Below are 18,807 nucleotides of genomic sequence, written 5' to 3'. Positions count from 1 at the left end.
AACTGGTGGCAGGATGCTGAAGGCCACAGAGTGGCTGTGACACTGGTCCCAACCTGGCTAAAGTATCAGGGCCACAGCTCCTCGAACCACACGCTTGTCCCGGGGCATTCACAGCTTGACCAGACCCAAGGGCACCTTTTCCCACGCTGTCAACCCCAAAAGAGCCACCACCAACAGCAACAGGCTCCAAAACACAGCATCATCCCCTCCTGGAGACCCCTCGGAGCAGGCAGTGCCCCCACGGCTCCATGTTCATCCTGCTGCCGTTCATCCTGCACGGGCAGCAGGGAGGGGACACCCCAAACTCACACCTGAGCCAGCAGCCCCGAGTGCCACCGGTGACAGCAGCCACTGCACCCAGGGACTGTCACTCCCAGCCTGCCCGGGCCAGGAGCAGGGGACAGGACAGGTCAGTCCCCAAGGGATCCTTGGGAAAAGACTTCAGGAGCTTTCTGCCCCAGCATCCTGCCACCCGTGCTCAGCACGAGCTTGCCCCTCGGTGAAAGGAGCGTGCCCAGGAGCCACCGGGATTTGGAGTCCACCGGTCCCCCCACCCCGCTCCAGAAAGGGGGCGAGGGCACACGCACACACTGACCATTGCTGCGGCTGTCCCCGAGCTCCCCCTCCAAGCCCGGCCCTCCACAGCGAGCCTGAGGCCACCATCAGAGGGTGACACCGCGGTCCCACCAGCTGCGGTGCCCTTGGCCGGCCGGTCGCTGCCGTAGCCCGAGGAGCTCCGGGCCGCGCTGCCGCTCAAGGAGGACGGGCTGCGGGAAGCCGGCAGCCCGTGTCCATCTCCCTCCCCGGCCCGAGACAGCGACAGCCCCGAGCTTCTCCCCACGCCGGGGTTCTCCAGCTGATCCACCATGGGGGACGGCGTGGACAGCTCGGACACGGTGCCCGGCTCTGCCGCGGAGGAGGAGCAGGTCCACGCGGCGCTGGAGCTGGGATCATCGCTGCCTCCTTTCCCCCAGGCATCCCGGGCGCTGCCGGCCTCCGCCTCCCGGCCGGGCACGGTTCCCCCGGCACGGCCATGGGTGCCCGTGCGCAGGGGCAGCAGCACGGCCCGGCAGCTGCCGCTCCTCTGCAGCTCCACCAGCCGGCTCACGGCCTTCTCGCAGTCCTTCTCGGCCGGGTTCTCCAGCAGGCGGGCGATGACGGTGGTGCCTTCCTCCCGGGGAGCTCCCGCCACACCCGGCCGCTGCGGCTCCGGCAGCAGGCGCGCTCTCCGCACCTCCCCCTGGAAGCGCTCCTTCACCTGCACGATGATGCCGGGCTGCAGCGCCGCCGCCTCGGGGTCCCGCCAGGAGGGCTCCTCTCCTTCCTCCCGCCGGGGGGCTGCCTCCTCATCCTCGGCCACCTCCAGCGCCGGCGGCTCCTCCTGCGGGGCCGCCTCCGGCATCGCTCTCCTCTTCCCTCTCCGCCTCCGTTTGAAGCGCACCCTTTTTTTGGGAGACAGCGGTGCCTTCCCCACGGCTTTTTCCTTCTGCTCTTTAACGCAGCCCAGCGAATTCCCCATCTCCTCCTGCTCGGTGCTGAGCGAGTGGCCGGCTCCCGGATAAATCCCAGCCCGGGCTTCATGGGCTCAAAGCAGCGGCGCTGCCCGGACTGCCCCTTGTCGCTGTCCCCTCCCGCCAGCCCTGCCGCCACCGCCGCCGCTCCAGACAGCCATCTTACAGCCTGGCCGCCGCGAGAAGACAAATTCAAAGCATCTCACTGCAGTTCAGAAATCACTTGACCTAAAAGCAGAGGGAGCGGGGATTGGCTGCGGCGTCCTTCTCTCCAAATATGAGGTAATTGGAGCACGGCCCTTGCCAACACAAACAGCGAGCAGGAATCAGGCAGCGGAGCCAGGAGGGGAGTGGGAGAGGGTGGGGAAGACGGGGATAAAACACAAAACCTAAGGAAGGTTGGAAAAGGTAGAATAAAGGAAGGGGTGGGAGAGAAATGGGGGAAAAAAAAAAAAAAGGAAAAAAAAGAAAGCGGGGAGGAGTCAGAGTGACTCTGCATGCTCGGCAGCCGGCTCCGCAGGGCTGCTCCTCTCCAGCTCGGGAGCTTTGCTCCTTAATTCTTAATTCTTAATTCCGGGAGCCCCAAAAGCACAACTCACGTGGCCACGCTGCTGCCAGGCTCAGCCAGTTTGGGGCACAGAGCTCGGGGTGTCCTGGGGACCCGCTGTCAGCTCAGGGTGTCCTGGGGACCTGCTGTCACCTCGGGGTGTCCTGGGGACCTGCTGTCACCTCAGGGTGTCCTGGGGACCCGCTGTCAGCTCGGGGTGTCCTGGGGACCCACTGTCACCTCGGGGTGTCCTGGGGACCTGCTGTCACCTCAGGGTGTCCTGGGGACCTGCTGTCACCTCGGGGTGTCCTGGGGACCCGCTGTCACCTCAGGGTGTCCTGGGGACCCGCTGTCACTTCAGGGTGTCCTGGGGACCCGCTGTCACCTCGGGGTGTCCTGGGGACCCGCTGTCACCTCGGGGTGTCCTGGGGACCCGCTGTCACCTCGGGGTGTCCTGGGGACCCGCTGTCAGCTCGGGGTGTCCTGGGGACCCGCTGTCACCTCAGGGTGTCCTGGGGACCCGGCATCACTTCAGGGAGCCACAGTCGGAGGGTCCCAGCAGGAACGGGAGCGTGGTGCTGCCCATCCCAGTCCAGTCCCAGTCCGGTCCCAGTCCGGTCCCAGTCCGGTCCCAGTCCGGTCCCAGTCTGGTCCCAGTCCGGTCCCAGTCTGGTCCCAGTCCTGTGGCTCCTGCCCCAAATGCCGCCCAGGGCAGGGGTTTGAGGAGCACGGAGCACCCCAACTCTGCCTGCCAGCTCAGAGGGACCAGGGCAGGGTAAAATGCACCAAAACTGGGGGTGAGACAAAAACTGGGTGTAAAGATGGGAGCAGGGGGGTGTAAAGATGAGCTGGGACTGAGCTCAGCCCCAGGATGCAGGGAAACATCCAACGAGGAAATGGAGCAAATCCAGAAGATGACTAAGGGAAACCAGTGACCACAAGAGCTTCCAGGGCACGGGGAAAAGCCCCCAGGGCATCCCCCTCATCATCACACCGACACCATCCCACCCCAAACCTCTCCCGGGGCTCTCCCAGCCGCCTGCCCCCAGGCAGCAGCTCTGGGACACGGGAGATTAAGAGGTTCACAATGGAGCTACAACCCCAGAAAAAATCCCGTTAGCGCAGGCTCGCCGGCAGCGGCAGGGATCCCGTGTCACCCGCCCTGTCCCCCACGCCAGGGTGGCAGTGTGCCCTCCCAGCCAGGCACAGAGGGGACCCAGACCCTCCTGATGTCCCTCTCCTACAACAGAGGGTGCACCAGGACAGGGTGACCACAAGGACAGAGGGGACAAGATGCCACAAGCAGGGCCCCACCGGAGATGACGGTGACTCATCAGCATCCACAGCCTGCTCGACCCCGGCTGATTCCCAAGGCCAAGGGCTGGGAAGAGCCTCGTCAGCAGCCTTACACCCAGCTCAGCCCCGTGCTGCCCCCAAAAGCCTCTCCCTGAGGCACTGCCCATCCTCCAAAAAACACAATCTTCCAGTGCAATCTTCCTTAGGAGCCTCAGAGCCAGCACGAGTCCTGTCTGGAAGATGGCAGCAGGGATAAGGCAGGAGCTGGGATACAGCAGATCCCACAGGCTCGTTCCCACAGAGCTGCTGACAGCAGCACTTCCCAGCAAACCCCAAATGCCAACTCACTGATGGCCACGTGTCACCCCCTGAAGCCATCAGAGCTACAACTGGATCATTTGAAGCTGTTGAAGAGCCAAAACTCGCTTTTTTTCCCACGAGCACCTCTAGCACACAATTGCTGGGGACAGCCCCAGGTCGGGGTGCTTGTCCCACCCCTGTGCTGTCACCCAGCTGACACATTCCATCCCAAAGTTCTGGGGCCGCACCAACCACTCAAAGGGCTGGGACTGCCTTGGGATAACAGCCCATGGCCCCTTCCAAATTTGCTCTTCTCCTCCAGAGCCTCCAGCTGAGCAAACAGCCACAGCCAACAACCCTGGGAGGCCAGGCTCACAACCCATCATTAATGATTTCATTATGCAAATGACATGAGGAGAGGGTGTTGCTGTTCTCCCACGTCTCCATGACACTGCCATGAACCTCCAGACCCATCCATGTGCTGACATCACCATGGAAAATGCAAAAAAACCCAGAGATTGCACTGCCCTGGAGAGACAAGGCGCTCCCGACGCCCGCCCCGCGTCCTCCGGCACAGAAATCCCATGTCCTACCTGGAAATGGAGGATGATGGTCCAGATGAGCCCCAGGGTGAGCTTGGGGTTGCCATCTGTGATGTCATCGTTGCGGATATTCACCAGTTTCACCTGGAAAAAAAGGCAAGGGGGTTGAAGTTTCCCCATCGGCCTCACCCGGAGAGCAGGGGGACACGTCCCCCACCACGCTGTCCCCAGGGCCACCCCAGGCACCAGGGTGAGGAGCAGGCACACAGGAACATCCCAAAGATGCCACCTCATCTCCTGGCTGGGATTTTTCCATGTTTCCAGCGCTCTCCATCCAGAAGTGCTTTCCCAGCACTTAATGGCTTTACTTCAGCTCACAAAGCAGCGTCCCCGAAGCCCTGAGCACTTGGTGCATAATTGAACAGCCACAGAGCACAGAGAGCAGGGGGAAAAGGGGATGACCAAGCTTTAACTCCAGCCTGGGCTCAAAACCGAGCTCTGATGAAGGCAGGAACACCCTCACTCTTCCCCCTGGGGGAGTCCCTGCTTCGCAGCACTCCACAGGACCCCACGGATCATTCCCTGGCAGGAGTGTCTGGGGTGAGACAGCCCAGCAAGGCCACCACACTTCAAAGGAAAAAGCTGTTTCATCCAAGTGGAGAAACAAGTTCCCCAGAGCCCTTGGCGAAATGTCTCTATCAAGGAGCTGAGGAGGAGGAGGAGGGGGGCTGGAAGCAGCTCCCCGGAGTAAGGAATGTGCTCCAATTTATTCCGTGCCCTCAGGCCAGCTGCGAGGGAGAAAAGTCTCTGCTTCAGCATGAACTGGTACCATTTATCATCATCACCATCACCCTGGCATATCTGGGAGCATCTTGGAGGGGAGAAGCTCACCCAACAGGCAGAACAGGACACCCGGGGCTGCGAGGGTTCCACCTGCACAGCCAACAAGTCTCGGGATGCATCCCACTGCTCCAGGCAGGATCTGCCCAGGGCTGTGGAGCTTGGCTGCTCTCTGCCAGCTGCACAGGCACTGAGGAGGGGCCAGCAGCTCCCAAAAGCCTGGCAGAGAGAGCCTGTCCTCCAAGAAGTGAGGGATAAAAAGTCCATGCTGATATCCAGAGGGGCGATGCCACACAGTGGTGTGTGCCATAGCCACCCATCCCCACAGCTGGGATCTGCCAGGGAGGCTTTTGGGGTGCAGAAGTGACATTTGCCAACCCCTTCTCAGAGCTGGGGTCTCATTCCCTTTTTCCCAGTGTTTTTTTTGTGTGCAGGGGTGGTTTCCAGAGGCACAACACCCACAGGGAAAAGCCATCCTCAACCAGCACCACAGAGACGGGCACACCCCAGCGCTCGACTCCTTCCAAAGCCTCAGACAACAGAAAGACTCCTCAAAACACCCAGCTCTGCTGGATGAGCCTTCATCAGCCCTTACCTGTCGCTGCTTCAGGAAATCCAGGGCAATCTGCACGTTCTGCAGGCGGTGGAAGCGCATCCGCCCCTTCTCACGCGGCTGCAAGAGACGGGCGGCGGTTTTAGGTCAGGCTGGTGGGGCTGGGCTGGCAGCACCCCACATGCACAGTGACCCCCCCTGGGAGCTGTCAGTGTGCTGCTGTCACCCCCTGTGCCCCCACACGTCCTGCTCTACCTTCTTCCACACTAAGAAAGGTCATTGCTATGCAGAGTCTTGCTGGGAGAAGGTTAAAATGCCCTGCTGGGAGATGTGGAGGTGGGGACATCCCGAGATCCAGACCTCTGTTGTGTCCAGCCTCTGGGATCCCAAGGCAGGATCTTGCCCAGCTCATGGACAGCAAGACAAGCTGGGAAGAGGGCTCAGAGAAAAGAGATGGACTCAAACAGGTGCAGAGTCCAACTTGTCCAGGTGGAAGCAGAGGCAGGACAGGGGGACTCAGGCAGGTCCCCACTGATGGCAGAGGAACCCTGACCTCGGCACAAGCCCTTCCAGCTCTTCCTGCACATGGCTGCTGCTCCAGGTACCTCTGAATCCCTTGGGAAGGGGCACGTGGGACACCCTGGGATTTCCAGAGGTGTCCATCAGCTGAGCCACAGCCAGGGAAAGGGGATGGGAGGCTTTGAATCAGCAGGAGCGAGAGGAGCGACACCCAAAACCAAATCCCAGCCTCAACACGAGGAATCACCAGGATGTTCATGGAATCACAGGAGCTTTGGGTTGGAAAGGACCTTAATTCCAACGAATTTCATCTAATTCCAACCATGGTGAGGGGACACACCCCACAACCATGTTCTGAACTGTTGGGACACCCCAAGTGCTCCGAGTCACCTTCCTCTTCCAGCCTGAAGGGAAGAGCTGTCCCAGAAAGGCAGGAGTTTGCCTTCCAAGGGGAAAAGCTGTCCCTGCAAGGGGAAAATCCATCCCTGCCAAGGGAAAGAGCTGTTCCTGCCAAGGGCAACATCTCCAGGGCTGCAGGGAAGGTGCTCCAGCTCCTCCTGCACCGCTCCAGGGAGGTGACACCGCACAAGGGCATCATCACCCCGAGCACAGGGGCTGAAAAACTCATCTGGGCACATTTTGGGCTCAGACCCTCAGCTGGGGCTGTGCCGTGCTCGCTCCCACCCCCAGTCCCATGCAGGATCCCAGGAGGTGCCCGGAGCCTGTCCATGCAGTGCCAGGTGTGCAGCGGCCCCGAGCGGCGTGCGGGACCCGTCCCTGTCCCCTCCCGCCCCGTGGAGGGGACACATGCTGTCACACAGAGTGGGTGGCGTGCCCTGCCCTGCAGGCTGACCCCACAGACAATCCAGAGCCCGGGAACACCGCCCTACACCAGCACAGCAGCCCTGGGGATGCCTTCATCCCAAACCCCGCAGGGATGGGAGCGCTGGGACGGCGCTGGATTATCTGGTGGCACTGCCAGGGAGCCGCTGCTGCCGCCAGGGCAGGCTCGACCTACTTCTTCATCATCATCATCTTCCTCCTCCTCGCTGCTCGCACGGCACCAGGCTGGTGCTGTCACCAGGCGAAGGCTCCGCTGAGCTGGCGGCTCTACGGGCTAAGGAGGACGGGAGGGTGGCACGGCAGGGACACAGAATGGAAACCAAAATGTGACACCCAGGCACGAGGAGAAACAAAACAAAACCCAAAAAAAAAAAAAAAAAAAAAAGACAGCAACAGCACGGGGTGAAGGCAGCTGGGGCTCCAGAACTGGAATTTCCTCCTGATTTTGGAAGCTGAAGAGCAGGAAGCTGTCTGGATCACAAGTAGAGCGATCCAAGTTTTCAGCCCCCACAAAAACCGATTTGGCGTCTCCGGAGGGTACGGAGGGACGTAGGAGATCTTTGCCCAGATCCTATTTTTGGGGGGGAAACTAAAATAATTCCTGCTGTGCTACGGCAATCGGGATCTTCCCAGAGCTGAGGGAATGTGTCAGTCAGAGAGGGAAGAGGAGGAGGAGGAGAGGAAGGAGGGGGAACTCTACGATGCTCCAGGCGCAGGGAGAGGTTTGCACCAATGACTGCTACAAAGCCAGGAGCTGAGCATGAGGCAGGAGTGTCAGATCTGAGATAAACTGCTGGACACGCTGCCACAGAAGCAGTTTTTGGTCAAATTCTGCTGGTTTAAATTTTTAAATATGGATTTTAAATATTTTTTTTTTAAATATTTTAAAAGATTTTAAATATGGAGCCACATCTGGAAGGTGAAGGTGTGTAAAACTTGGCAAGAAGAGGGCTTTACCCAAGGCATCATAATCAGGACCAGCCTGGGCAGCAGGAGTTTGAGTAAAAAAAAAAAAACATAAATAAAAAACAGAGTGATAAATATAATAGTAAATAATAATATCCATAATAATAAAAGAAACAATGACAGACATTTGAAACTGAAACCATGGTGTGAGAAAAGACAGCTGGGGGTGAAGGGGAGCAGGGAGAGGATGGAGAGGGTTTAGGGCGACCCCAGAATCCCTGCCCAGCCCTGGGGACTCACCAGCTTCACTCCAGACAGCACTTCCAGGAGGGAGATGAGGTTGTGGCCATCTCTCAGGTCTTCATAGAGGTCATTGATGTGCTTGCGCACCTGGGGAGGGGAAAAAGCCATCAGTGATGCCAAAATTATCCCCAGGGAAAGCATCCTCCCCTTTCCCAAACGGCCTGGCAGGAGCTGCTGCCAATTTCACACCCAAAATCCCAACTGCAGTGCAGGTAACCCCGAGACAGGCAGTGTCCCCTCCTGAACCCCTCACATTCCTCACAGCATCTCCCAAAACTGCTCCCAGAGCAGCTTTCCACAGCTTTCCACAGCAGAGCAGCTTTCTCTTCCCCCAGCACCCAGACCTTGTCCTCTTGGCAATTCCCGGATGTTTTCCCCCAGCAGCCTCAAGATTTTTCTCTGTTTTCCCCTCCTCTGTGAGGTTTAGGAAGCAGCCAAAAGCTTGGCAGAGAGCTTTGCAAAGCTGGCAGGAAAACACAGCTGGGACACCTAGTGCTCAAACCACTTTTTTTCCCTCCTTTAAAAAATGGAGAATTAATTAAAACCCACCCAGCATTAACCAAGAAAGCAGGAGGCACCTGGTGGTGCAGTGTTAACAAACTTTGGATCTCTCTCCACCCTGGAGCATCCTTCAAAGGACAAAAATGCCCCATTTTCCTGGCAAGGGGGTTGGAGGAGGGAGTCAGGATCTCCTCCTTTCCCCCAGGATGCAAAAGACTCGTGTTAAACAAGGATCAGGTGCCCAGGAGGGAAAAGGTAATAAAAGGGCTGTGTGGTGATGCTACAGTGCCCTCCAAAGGCTCCAGCACATTTCCAGCACATCCTGCTCTGCTCTGACTCATTTGAACACCCGAAACAAACAGTCCCAGCGTTAAAAAAAAAAATCAAAAACCTTTAAAAAGCCATTTATCCGAGCTGAAGCAGACAGCAAGACTGTCATTTTGGTGTCTTTTATAACAAAATCCGTGACTCTTACCTTCATCAAGTGTTTATTGACCCATTTAGTGAAGGTTTTCTTTTGGACTCTGTCCCGTTCATCTGTCAAAAGGAGACAAAGGCAGCTCTTGGTCAGTGGTTCTCATGCAGAAACTCAAACGACTTTGAAATGACGGGAAGAGACAGAGGGATCGCCGGCGGTGCCAGCACGGATCCCACGCCGGCACAGGGAACACAGGAGGCTTATTCAGGGAATGGTGAGGGATGGGGCTGTTCACGTGGCTCCAGCATGCCCCCCAGGGCAGGGAAATGTGGCTCAGAACAAAATAAATCGCTTTTTTTCTGCTGAGAATAACGGTGTTCAACGAAAGCAGCGTGGGTGACTGGGATAGGTACAGCCGGCAGCTCCGAGTGAACCCCTGGAATTCATCCCCTCTGTGCCTCCCCACCTCCCCTGGAGGGGAAGTTTGCCCAATTTTGGGAGGGTTTCCCCCTCCCCTGCCCGCTCCTGGAAGGCTTTGGGGTGTTACATAAACCCCCAGATGTCCCGTAACAGGTCCTGGCAGGGCACTGCCAGCGCGTGCAATTAGCAGCTTATTCTGTCACTGGATTTTTGGTTCATTGGATTGCCAGGATTTAATGTTTATTTCTGTCCCACTGCTCAGCCCTGGTAGGACAGTGGCAGCTCTGAGTGACAGGGTGACAATGTGGGTGCCATCCCCAGAGGGTCGCGGTCCCCAGGGGTGGCAGGGGGACGGGGTGGGAGGTTTGTGGTGACGCCGAGCGGCGATGGGGGAGCTTTAGGCAGGCTTTTTGCTCCATGAAAAAATAATATCAGATGAAAAAAACACTGGCAAACAGGCGAAATGAGATGGTCCCACAGGGCAGGGGGGTCCCAGCAGCCCTGGCAGCCAGAATTTAACAGCAGGATTTAACAGCATCGTCTTGGAGCACAGAGAGATCCCCAGCACAGCCCGTGGCACACAACCCTGAGCACTGCATCTCCAGCCCCATGGGTATTTCAGGAAAGGATGAGCCCTGCTCACCCAAAACACATCTCTGACATCAGGGTCATCCCTAACATCAGGGTCATCCCTGACATCAGGGTCATCCTTGACATCAGGGTCATCCCTGACATCAGGGTCTACCAGGCAGCAGCACCCCTTGCTGTGGTTTTAAGTCAATAACCGAGAAAAATGAGAAAAACAGCATCTCCCAGGCCAGGCTCCCCAGGACAGCCCCAGAACCCCCTGGATGTCACTGGGGATCCCTGCACAGCCCCGGGGACCCTCAGGAAAACCTCCTGATGTTTCCATCTGCGCAGATTGGAGAGCACCACCCAACGCTCTTCCTCTTCCTCACCCACCCCGCGGCTTCCCCCTCCGAAAGCGCCGCGAACACGTGGCACAGGGTGACACAAGCGTCACCTCCCCGCGTCCCACTCCATCCCCGGGCCACGGAACGGAACCAGGTGCCAAAAACTACCCGTGGGGTGAGCCACATCCCCCCTCAGGGCCAGGCTCCAGCCTTGGCACGGCTCCCCAGGAGCCACGGAGCTGCCACCTGGCACCGCCGGCCGTAGGGAGCTGGGTCACTCCCACGTGTTTTTAGGGGTTTTCCTCCAGCAGACCCCTCCAGAGCCACAGCGGCGGGTCCCTTCCCAACTCCGGTGTCCATGGGGGATGGATAAAGCCCTGGGCAGCGGGTACGAACCGATGCAGCACATGCGGCACACCAGGCAGGCGCTGAGCCGCCTCCTCTCCCCGGACAGGAGCCGCTTCTCCATCGCCCCAGCCCGGGATGGATGGCGAGCGCTGGCTCCCGGCAAAAGCGGCAGCACCTGCGGAAGGCTCTTCTGGCAGCACCCGGGGAAGGGTCTTCTGGCAGCACCCGGGGAAGGGTCTTCTGGCAGCACCTGCGGAAGGCTCTTCTGGCAGCACCTGGGGAAGGGTCTTCTGGCAGCACCTGCGGAAGGCTCTTCTGGCAGCACCCGGGGAAGGGTCTTCTGGCAGCACCTGGGGAAGGGTCTTCTGGCAGCACCTGGGGGTCTTCTGGCAGCACCCGGGGGTCTTCTGGCAGCACCCGGGGAAGGGTCTAATGGCAGCAGCTGGGGAAGGGTCTAATGGCAGCAGCTGGGGAAGGGTCTAATGGCAGCAGCTGGGGAATGGTCTTCTGGCAGCACCCGGGGAAGGGTCTAATGGCAGCACCCGGGGAAGGCTCTTCTGGCAGCACCTGGGGAAGGGTCTTCTGGCAGCACCCGGGGAAGGGTCTAATGGTAGCAGCTGGGGAAGGGTCTAATGGCAGCAGCCGGGGAAGGGTCTAATGGCAGCAGCCGGGGAAGGCTCTTCTGGCAGCAGCTCCCGTTCTCCGGCGGGTGCGGACGGATGAGTTCTGGGTCACAGCTCCTCCCACCCGGTCACTTCCTACCCGCGGTGGCCCCGGCAGCGCCCGTTCCTCCTCCGCGGCATCGCCACCGCCCGCCCGCCGCTCCTCCGGCTGCTCCCGGCTCTGCAGAAGCCTCAGTCCGTGCCGGGGGCCGGCAGGGCAGCTCGGAGAACTCCCAGCGGTGAAGGGCAGAGCCGCTGCTCCCTGCGGGACGTGGGGAAGGAGCGATGCCGAGAGCGGTGCGGCTCCCGCTGCCCAAAGCCCGGCTTTGGGAGCGGGGATGCGGCCACGGGCACTGCCCGGCTCTTGGCTTGTTTTCCCTCCTCTTGTTTTCCAGTTAATTGCACCAGGGACAGGAGGGACAATGCCGGGCTGTTCTCCGCTCTCCCGCCCGCGGCTTCTGCCCAAATCATGTCCCGGCTGCGGAGCGCTGGAGCCGGCACGTGGGGAGATAACGGGGGCCGCCTTATCACTGCCTCTCTTCCTCTTCTTCTAAATATAACCCCCCTGCAGCCCTTCTGCGGGCTGCTGCCCCGGCCTGGGCAGCGAGGGGAGCCCAGGAAGGTGTCCCCGAGCATGGCACACGGGGACAGAGGGATGGATGGATGGATGGATGGATGGATGGATGGATGGATGGATGATGGATGGATGATGGATGGATGATGGATGGATGATGGATGGATGGATGATGGATGGATGGATGGATGGATGGATGATGGATGGATGATGGATGGATGATGGATGATGGATGGATGGATGATGGATGGATGATGGATGGATGGATGATGGATGATGGATGATGGATGATGGATGGATGATGGATGGATGGATGATGGATGGATGGATGATGGATGGATGGATGGATGATGGATGGATGATGGATGGGTGGATGGATGATGGATGGATGGATGATGGATGGATGATGGATGGATGGATGGATGGATGGAGGGATGGATGATGGATGGATGGAGGGATGGATGATGGATGGATGGAGGGATGGATGATGGATGGATGGATGATGGATGATGGATGGATGATGGATGGATGATGGATGATGGATGGATGGATGGATGATGGATGGATGATGGATGATGGATGATGGATGGATGGATGGATGATGGATGGATGGATGATGGATGGATGATGGATGGATGGATGATGGATGGATGGATGGATGATGGATGGATGATGGATGGATGATGGATGGATGGATGGATGGATGATGGATGGATGGATGATGGATGGATGGATGGATGGATGGATGGATGGATGATGGATGGATGGATGAAGGGATGGATGGATGGATGGATGATGAATGGATGGATGATGGGTGGATGGATGGATGGATGGATGATGGATGGATGGATGATGGATGGATGATGGATGGATGGACGGACGGATGGATGGATGGATGATGGATGGACGGACGGATGGATGGATGGATGATGGATGGATGGATGGATGTCACCGGGTCCCACACGGACGCTCGGCATCCAGCCGCCCCCTCTGCCCACAGCCCAGAGTCTCCTCCACGAGATCCTTCTTCCCACATCCCGCAGAAATTCGGGGGTTTTCATCCAGATTTTTATTTTTTTTTTTTTGTCCTGACTCACCTCCTTTGGGTGGTTCCCGGGCTCTCACCAGATTAAACCTCCCCAGCCCGGACCCGCGCTATCAGCTGAGCTAATAATAATGCTGGTTACTGCTTACTAACAATATTAAGGCATTGCAAGCTTATCTCTGCCCAGCTAATCTTTTCCAGAGTCACCCTGACAAATAACTTGTTGCAATCCCCCCCGATGCTCGTCCTCTCCTTGGTCTAGCAGAGGTTTGCTGGCCCCAGCCACCAAAAACCACCCTGTCACCAAGCAGGGACAGTCAGCAGAGGCACAGGCAGGAAGGGCAGGGACAGAAGGAAGATTATGGGGGAAAAAGAAAGGAAAATCTGTCCTTCTCCAAAGACAGTGGCAGGAAAAGGGAGTGCAGAGCCTCAGGTCCCTCACCCACAGGGCATGGAGCAAAGGCTGGTGGCAGTGACACAGGGAACAGCAAACAGAGACCACGAGCCTCTGCAGGGCCACACGTGGTGTAATTCCCTCCCCCTGTCCCAACACTGCTCGTCAGAACTCAGCTCAGCACACCCCCAAAAATGGGGATCCCAAAGGAACTGCGGCACTGGAGCACAAACCCCTCAGAAGCTCCAGGAGCACCGTGGATGCACAAGGGAAAAGCACATTTTGGGAGTTCTCCTCTGTTGTTGAGCTCACCAAGTGAAAGGAAACAGCACCACCTTGCCCAGCAGCTGCTTTCCAGCACTCCAAACCCAGAAAACCTCCCACTCCCCATCCCGCTGGACCTCAGCATCCCCAGGCACTTCCCATCAGCACAGGGATGGCTCCCACCGGTGCTGGGTGCCAGAGAATCCCCCAGCAGCACCACAGGGCCCTGCACAGACAATTCCCTCTGTCCTGGCAGCCTGCCTGTCCCCAGCAGCTCCCGACACGTCCAGCCAGGAGCTGCTGCTCCCCTCCAGATCTCCCCTCCATCATCACCTCGCTGTCACACTCCATCCCTGTGTGCCTCCTCCTGCCTCAGCTGCTGCCAAAGTCCAGCCCCAGGAACCAGCAGGATAAAAGGTGCCTGGCCAGGAACCATCCCTAATCCCAACCCTGGTTTGTAATCCTCCATCCCACTGACACCCAGACACTCCCTGGCATGGCCTTTTCCTCCCTGGAATGGCCTTTTCCTCCCTGGAATGGCTTTTTTCCTCCCTGGGATGGCCTTTTCCTCCCTGGGACGGCCTTTTCCTCCCTGGGACGGCCTTTTCCTCCCTGGCATGGCCTTTTCCTCCTTGGGATGGCCTTTTCCTCCCTGGGATGGCTTTTTGCCATCATTGAGAGGGAACCAGGGGGTTTCATGCTGCCCACCAGCTCCTGGATTAAAGTTGGGAAGTGGCTCCCAAACTTTCTCCTGCTGTTAAATCCAAAGGAACACAGGACAGGGTGCTGCACTGGATGATCTTGCAGAGATCTCCAGAGATCTCTCCAACACTTTTTCACTCAGTGTGAAAGTGGGATTAAACAAGAGCCAGCCATGGGGTAAAGGAGGGGGTTGGTTACTTTAAAAACTCCGAATTTTTAAGGATTGAAACCCAGCGTTCTCCCTCCAAAGCAAGCAAAAAACAAGAATGCACAGGGGGCTTTTGAGAGGGGGGGATATGCAAAAAAATCTGGCTGGCTGAGGAGCACAAGGTATTTAAAACATGCTGGCTGCCAACTTGAGAGCTGACATAATCCATCATGACAACAGAGCCAACAGGGCAGGATTTACGGAGCCTTTCACCCAGGGAGAGGAAACGGAGCCTGATTCAGCCTGGAAGAATGCACAAGAGATACCTGCGGTGGAAAAGTATCCAACACCCGGATATTTAATGAGGGAGACACCTGAGAGGTGGTGACACAAAGGAGAGCAGGGCAGATGCTCAGCAGAGCTGGGTGAGCGTCAGAGAGAGAAAAACCTGCTGCAAAATGATCCTGGTCTTCCAGGATTGGGCTTTATCTGCCCTTTTCTGGGAAAAAAACGTTGAAAGAAAACAGATCCGGAATATACTCGCTGCTTGCAACATTCACTCCAGGATTTTTTTTTCCAAAACAGGTGGGTTTGGGGGTGGGAAACATCCCTCTGAGTAGGATGAAGCAGCAGGACAGCATGGGGAAGAGATATCCGGTTGGGAAGCATCCAAGAGGTCCCCAAATGGAGCCAAAAACACCCCTGGACAACACTGCCCAGCCACAGAGATTAATTAAATGGGCAGGACAGCAGGAGGAATTGCAGCGAGGTTGGGTTTAGTGGGTGACAGGCTGCATTCTGCATGTTTGTGCAACTCCCTGGTGGTTCAGAGGGGGAAAGGAAGAAGAGTATCCCAAAGCAGCATCCAGGGAAATGTCTGCCCGGCTGCGCAGTCCCGCCCCTTTGCATGGAAAAAGGGAAAGAAAAGAGGGAATCGGTCATGGGCGCGGGGAAAGGGCCCCATGAGGAGGCACAGGCGAGAACAAGCACGGCTGGGAAGAAAGAGCGAGGAATCAAAACAAACAAACCCCAGGGGGAAAAGGTCGGGACAGAGAAGGAGCTGCCGAGACCTCGTCTGGGGCCTGGAGCGATTCCACAGCCCCGTAATGAATCCTCGCCCTCCTTGGGCGGTCATGTGCGAGCCCTATTTTGGGAAACTGAGGCAGGGTCAGCCTCAGCTGCTCGGTGAGGCAGTGCCAGCTCCAGGAGAATCTCCCAGGGCTGAGTCTTGCCGGTGCTGGCGGCTGTCACGGAGAGGGGTGGGAGCCACTGGGGCAGAACCCCAGCCACGTGTCGTGGCATTGTGCCAGACAAAAACCAGCCTCATCCCCAGCCAGACCCCTCACCCTAGTCACCCCCAGCCCCACATAAGCCAGGAATGGGTGCTGAGGCCAAATTTAGGCGCTCAAACCTCTGCCTCCCCCTCCTCACATGGGTTCAGAGCCCACTGAGGGTTCCCCATGGCCGTGTCCTCCTCCCTCCTCCCCACGGCCGCGTCTGTCCCCGTCCGTCCCCATCCGTGCGGCTCCTGGGGAGGGAAAACCATCCGTGTCCCTGCTCGTGCCGGCCATTTTAGCACACCCCTACCTTCCCTGCTCCGGCTCCTCCAGTACAGGACCCCGGCGATGCCCAGGACGTGGCTCAGGACAAAGGCAGCGGGTGGCAGATAGGAGCTCTCCGAAAGAGGCATCGCTTTATCCCGTTATCCCGTTATCCCGTTATCCCGTTATCCCGTTATCCCGTTATCCCAAGCCTGCCTCCGACTTTCCTCCTCCTGCCAGAGCTCGGCATCGCCGGGAGGGTGAGGGGATGGCTGAGCTGAGCCGCTGCCTGGAGAAACTTCCAAAACTTCCTGCCTGAGCCTCTGCCTGCAGCTGGCTGTGTCCCCTGGAGCTGGCAGAGCTTGGGGACAGCCAGCGCCGCTGGGACCGGGAGGTTTGGGAGCTCGAAGAGGCGGATGAAGGGAGAAAAGCGAGCGTCAGGCCGGCTCTAACATCTTTCCTCGGAGTTCTCGCGGCCAAACTTCGTCCCCCCTCCCTTTCCCCGCTCGGTGGGGAGAGACGTCATCTCCTCCATATCCATTCCCAGCCCCGCTGGAAAGGAGCCGCAGCCCAGGGGATATCGGCGGCAGCAGCTGCCACGCAACGTCCCCGTCCTCATGGGGGGCTTGGGACGGGCACAAAACCTCAGCTCCCCCCTCCAGGACGGGTGACAGGCAGCAGTGTCCCCTGCCAGCAGACAGCCAGAGATGCCAAGGGCATCGGGAGGGAGCGGCTGGGACACTGAGGCAGCAATTGCAGGGGTGCTGCAGCCAGCGCTGTCTGCTCGCAGGAAACTCTGCCCAGCAGTGACAAAATCTGGGCATCTGGGAGCTGAGGACCACAAGCACATCCCCATCACCCTCCCTGGACGCTCTGAATAATGTGAGGAAACACCCCAAAAGATGCTCTGACAGCAGAGCTTTGTGCACTTCCCCACCAGGGTGTCTCACTTTGCCCTCAGCATCACAGAGTTTGCAACCCAGCCCCATTTACCAACGATTTGCACCGAGCTGGGCAGGGTTACACTCAGGGTTTTGGTTCTGCACCGAGCTGGGCAGGGTTACTCAGGATTTCGGTTTGCACCGAGCTGGGCACAGTTACTCAGGATTTCAGTTTGCACCGAGCTGGGCAGGGTTACTCAGGGTTTTGGTTCTGCACCGAGCTGGGCAGGTTTTACTCAACATTTTTGTTCTGCACCGTGCAGGGCATGGTTACTCAGAATTTTTGTTTTGCACCAAGCTGGGCAGGGTTACTCAGGATTTTGGTTCTGCACAGAGCTGGGCAGGGTTACTCAGGATTTTTGTTCTGCACTGTGCAGGGCAGGGTTACTCAGGATTTCGGTTTGCACCGTACTGGGTACAGTTACTCAGGATTTCGGTTTACACTGAGCTGGGCAGGGTTTTTGTTCTGCACTGTGCAGGGCAGGGTTACTCAGGATTTCGGTTTGCACCGTTACTCAGAATTTCGGTTGTTTTCGGAGATGTTTCCGCTGCCGGCGGTACCAGGAACGGCCCAGGGAAACCGAGAGCAGGCGGTGCCTCCCCGGCCCCCCTGATGTTGTAACCACAAGCAAACGGGGTGGGGAGGCTCCCACAAAGCCTGGATTGATCTCACAGCCGCTCACGTCCCCCCTGCCAGCTCCAGAGGGAGAAACTGGCTCTTGGGTGGAGGTTGGAGGGAATTAAAGGCTCGTTTTTCGCCATTCCTGTCTCCCAAGGGCTCAGACAAGAAGGGGTTGTTGTGCCGAGGTGAGGGTGGCACAGAGCATCAGCCTGGCTCAGGATTTCCTGGTGAGAGAGCCAGGAACCCCAGCTCAGGATTCACTGACCAGGAGATACAGCTCAGCACTGCACCAGAAGCCACCCCACAACTCCTGCTCCACATTTGGGAAACCCCAGGAGACCCAGCGTTTCATCCAGGTGCAAACAGAGATTTCTATTATATTTATAACCCTGAGCAGTTGCTAGAGTGCTAGTCAGGCACACAAAGAAAAAACTGCATCAAGCAAAACCTGATAGACCCAAACATTGCCTGAAACATTCCAAAATCTGCACAGTTTTCCCAGAGAAGCTTCAGTTGCCCCATCCCTGGGAGTGTGTCCAGCCTGGCTGGACAGGGCTTGGAGCGCCCTGGGAGAGTGGAAGGTGTCCCTGCCCGTGGCAGAGGGGATGGAATGAGATGATTTTTAAGGTCCCTTCCACCCAACCATCCCATGTTCCTATGATTGATTCGTTCCCTGGGGGTTCCTGCAGCCCCCACATCTTTTGGGACAATGAGATGGGTGATAAAAAAATACAGAATTACCCCGGGGCTCGGCGCTGTTGCAATATATTCTCCAGAGCTCCATCCCTGCCTGGATGAAAAATATCCTGGCATAGTTTTCCTCCCAAGACGTCTGCTTTCTGTTAAAGCTGCAGGAGGAACCATAAATGGGCCCCGTGGTCCAACCTGAGAGGGGCAAAGAGCCTCCTGCAAGCTGGAGATGTGATGGGGCTGGGATGTGGCACTGGAAAAGGGTCCAGGAAGCAGGAGCTGGTTTCCCACATCCCCTCTCACCCCTCAGCTGCAACCATGGGGTTGCTCTTGGGTTTCCTGGGTGTTTCCTACATGGAGGGGATGATAAAATGCACTGAGTGCTGCCAGCTGCTCTGGCTGGAGAAGGCACTAATAAGTCTTAATATAGAATATTTGAATATTTTTTATTTATTTTATATAT

At 57.7% G+C, this 18,807-nt stretch overlaps 1 protein-coding gene across 29 annotated transcripts in view; it reads right to left on the bottom strand.

The window, feature by feature from the left end:
• Positions 1-18,807, bottom strand: part of MACF1 (microtubule actin crosslinking factor 1) — a 150,460-nt gene that overhangs the window by 104,396 nt on the left and 27,257 nt on the right. For 15 of the 29 annotated variants that reach the window (XM_086863254.1, XM_086863258.1, XM_086863252.1 and 12 more), the window contains exon 1: positions 596-1,608. In XM_086863254.1, coding sequence (XP_086719380.1) covers positions 596-1,519 — 924 coding nt within the window. In that variant the 5' untranslated portion in view covers positions 1,520-1,608. Of the gene's footprint in view, positions 1-595; positions 1,609-4,247; positions 4,341-5,631; positions 5,710-7,126; positions 7,226-8,157; positions 8,248-9,136; positions 9,199-16,137; positions 16,589-18,807 lie in introns of those variants that run through there. The other 14 variants (XM_086863278.1, XM_086863268.1, XM_086863269.1 and 11 more) reach the window with 5 other exon arrangements.

The sequence above is a fragment of the Cyanistes caeruleus genome, chromosome 26, assembly GCF_971803275.1.
Source record: "Cyanistes caeruleus chromosome 26, bCyaCae1.hap1.1, whole genome shotgun sequence".
Lineage (NCBI taxonomy): Eukaryota > Metazoa > Chordata > Aves > Passeriformes > Paridae > Cyanistes > Cyanistes caeruleus.
This window is presented reverse-complemented; position numbering and strand designations above follow the sequence as displayed.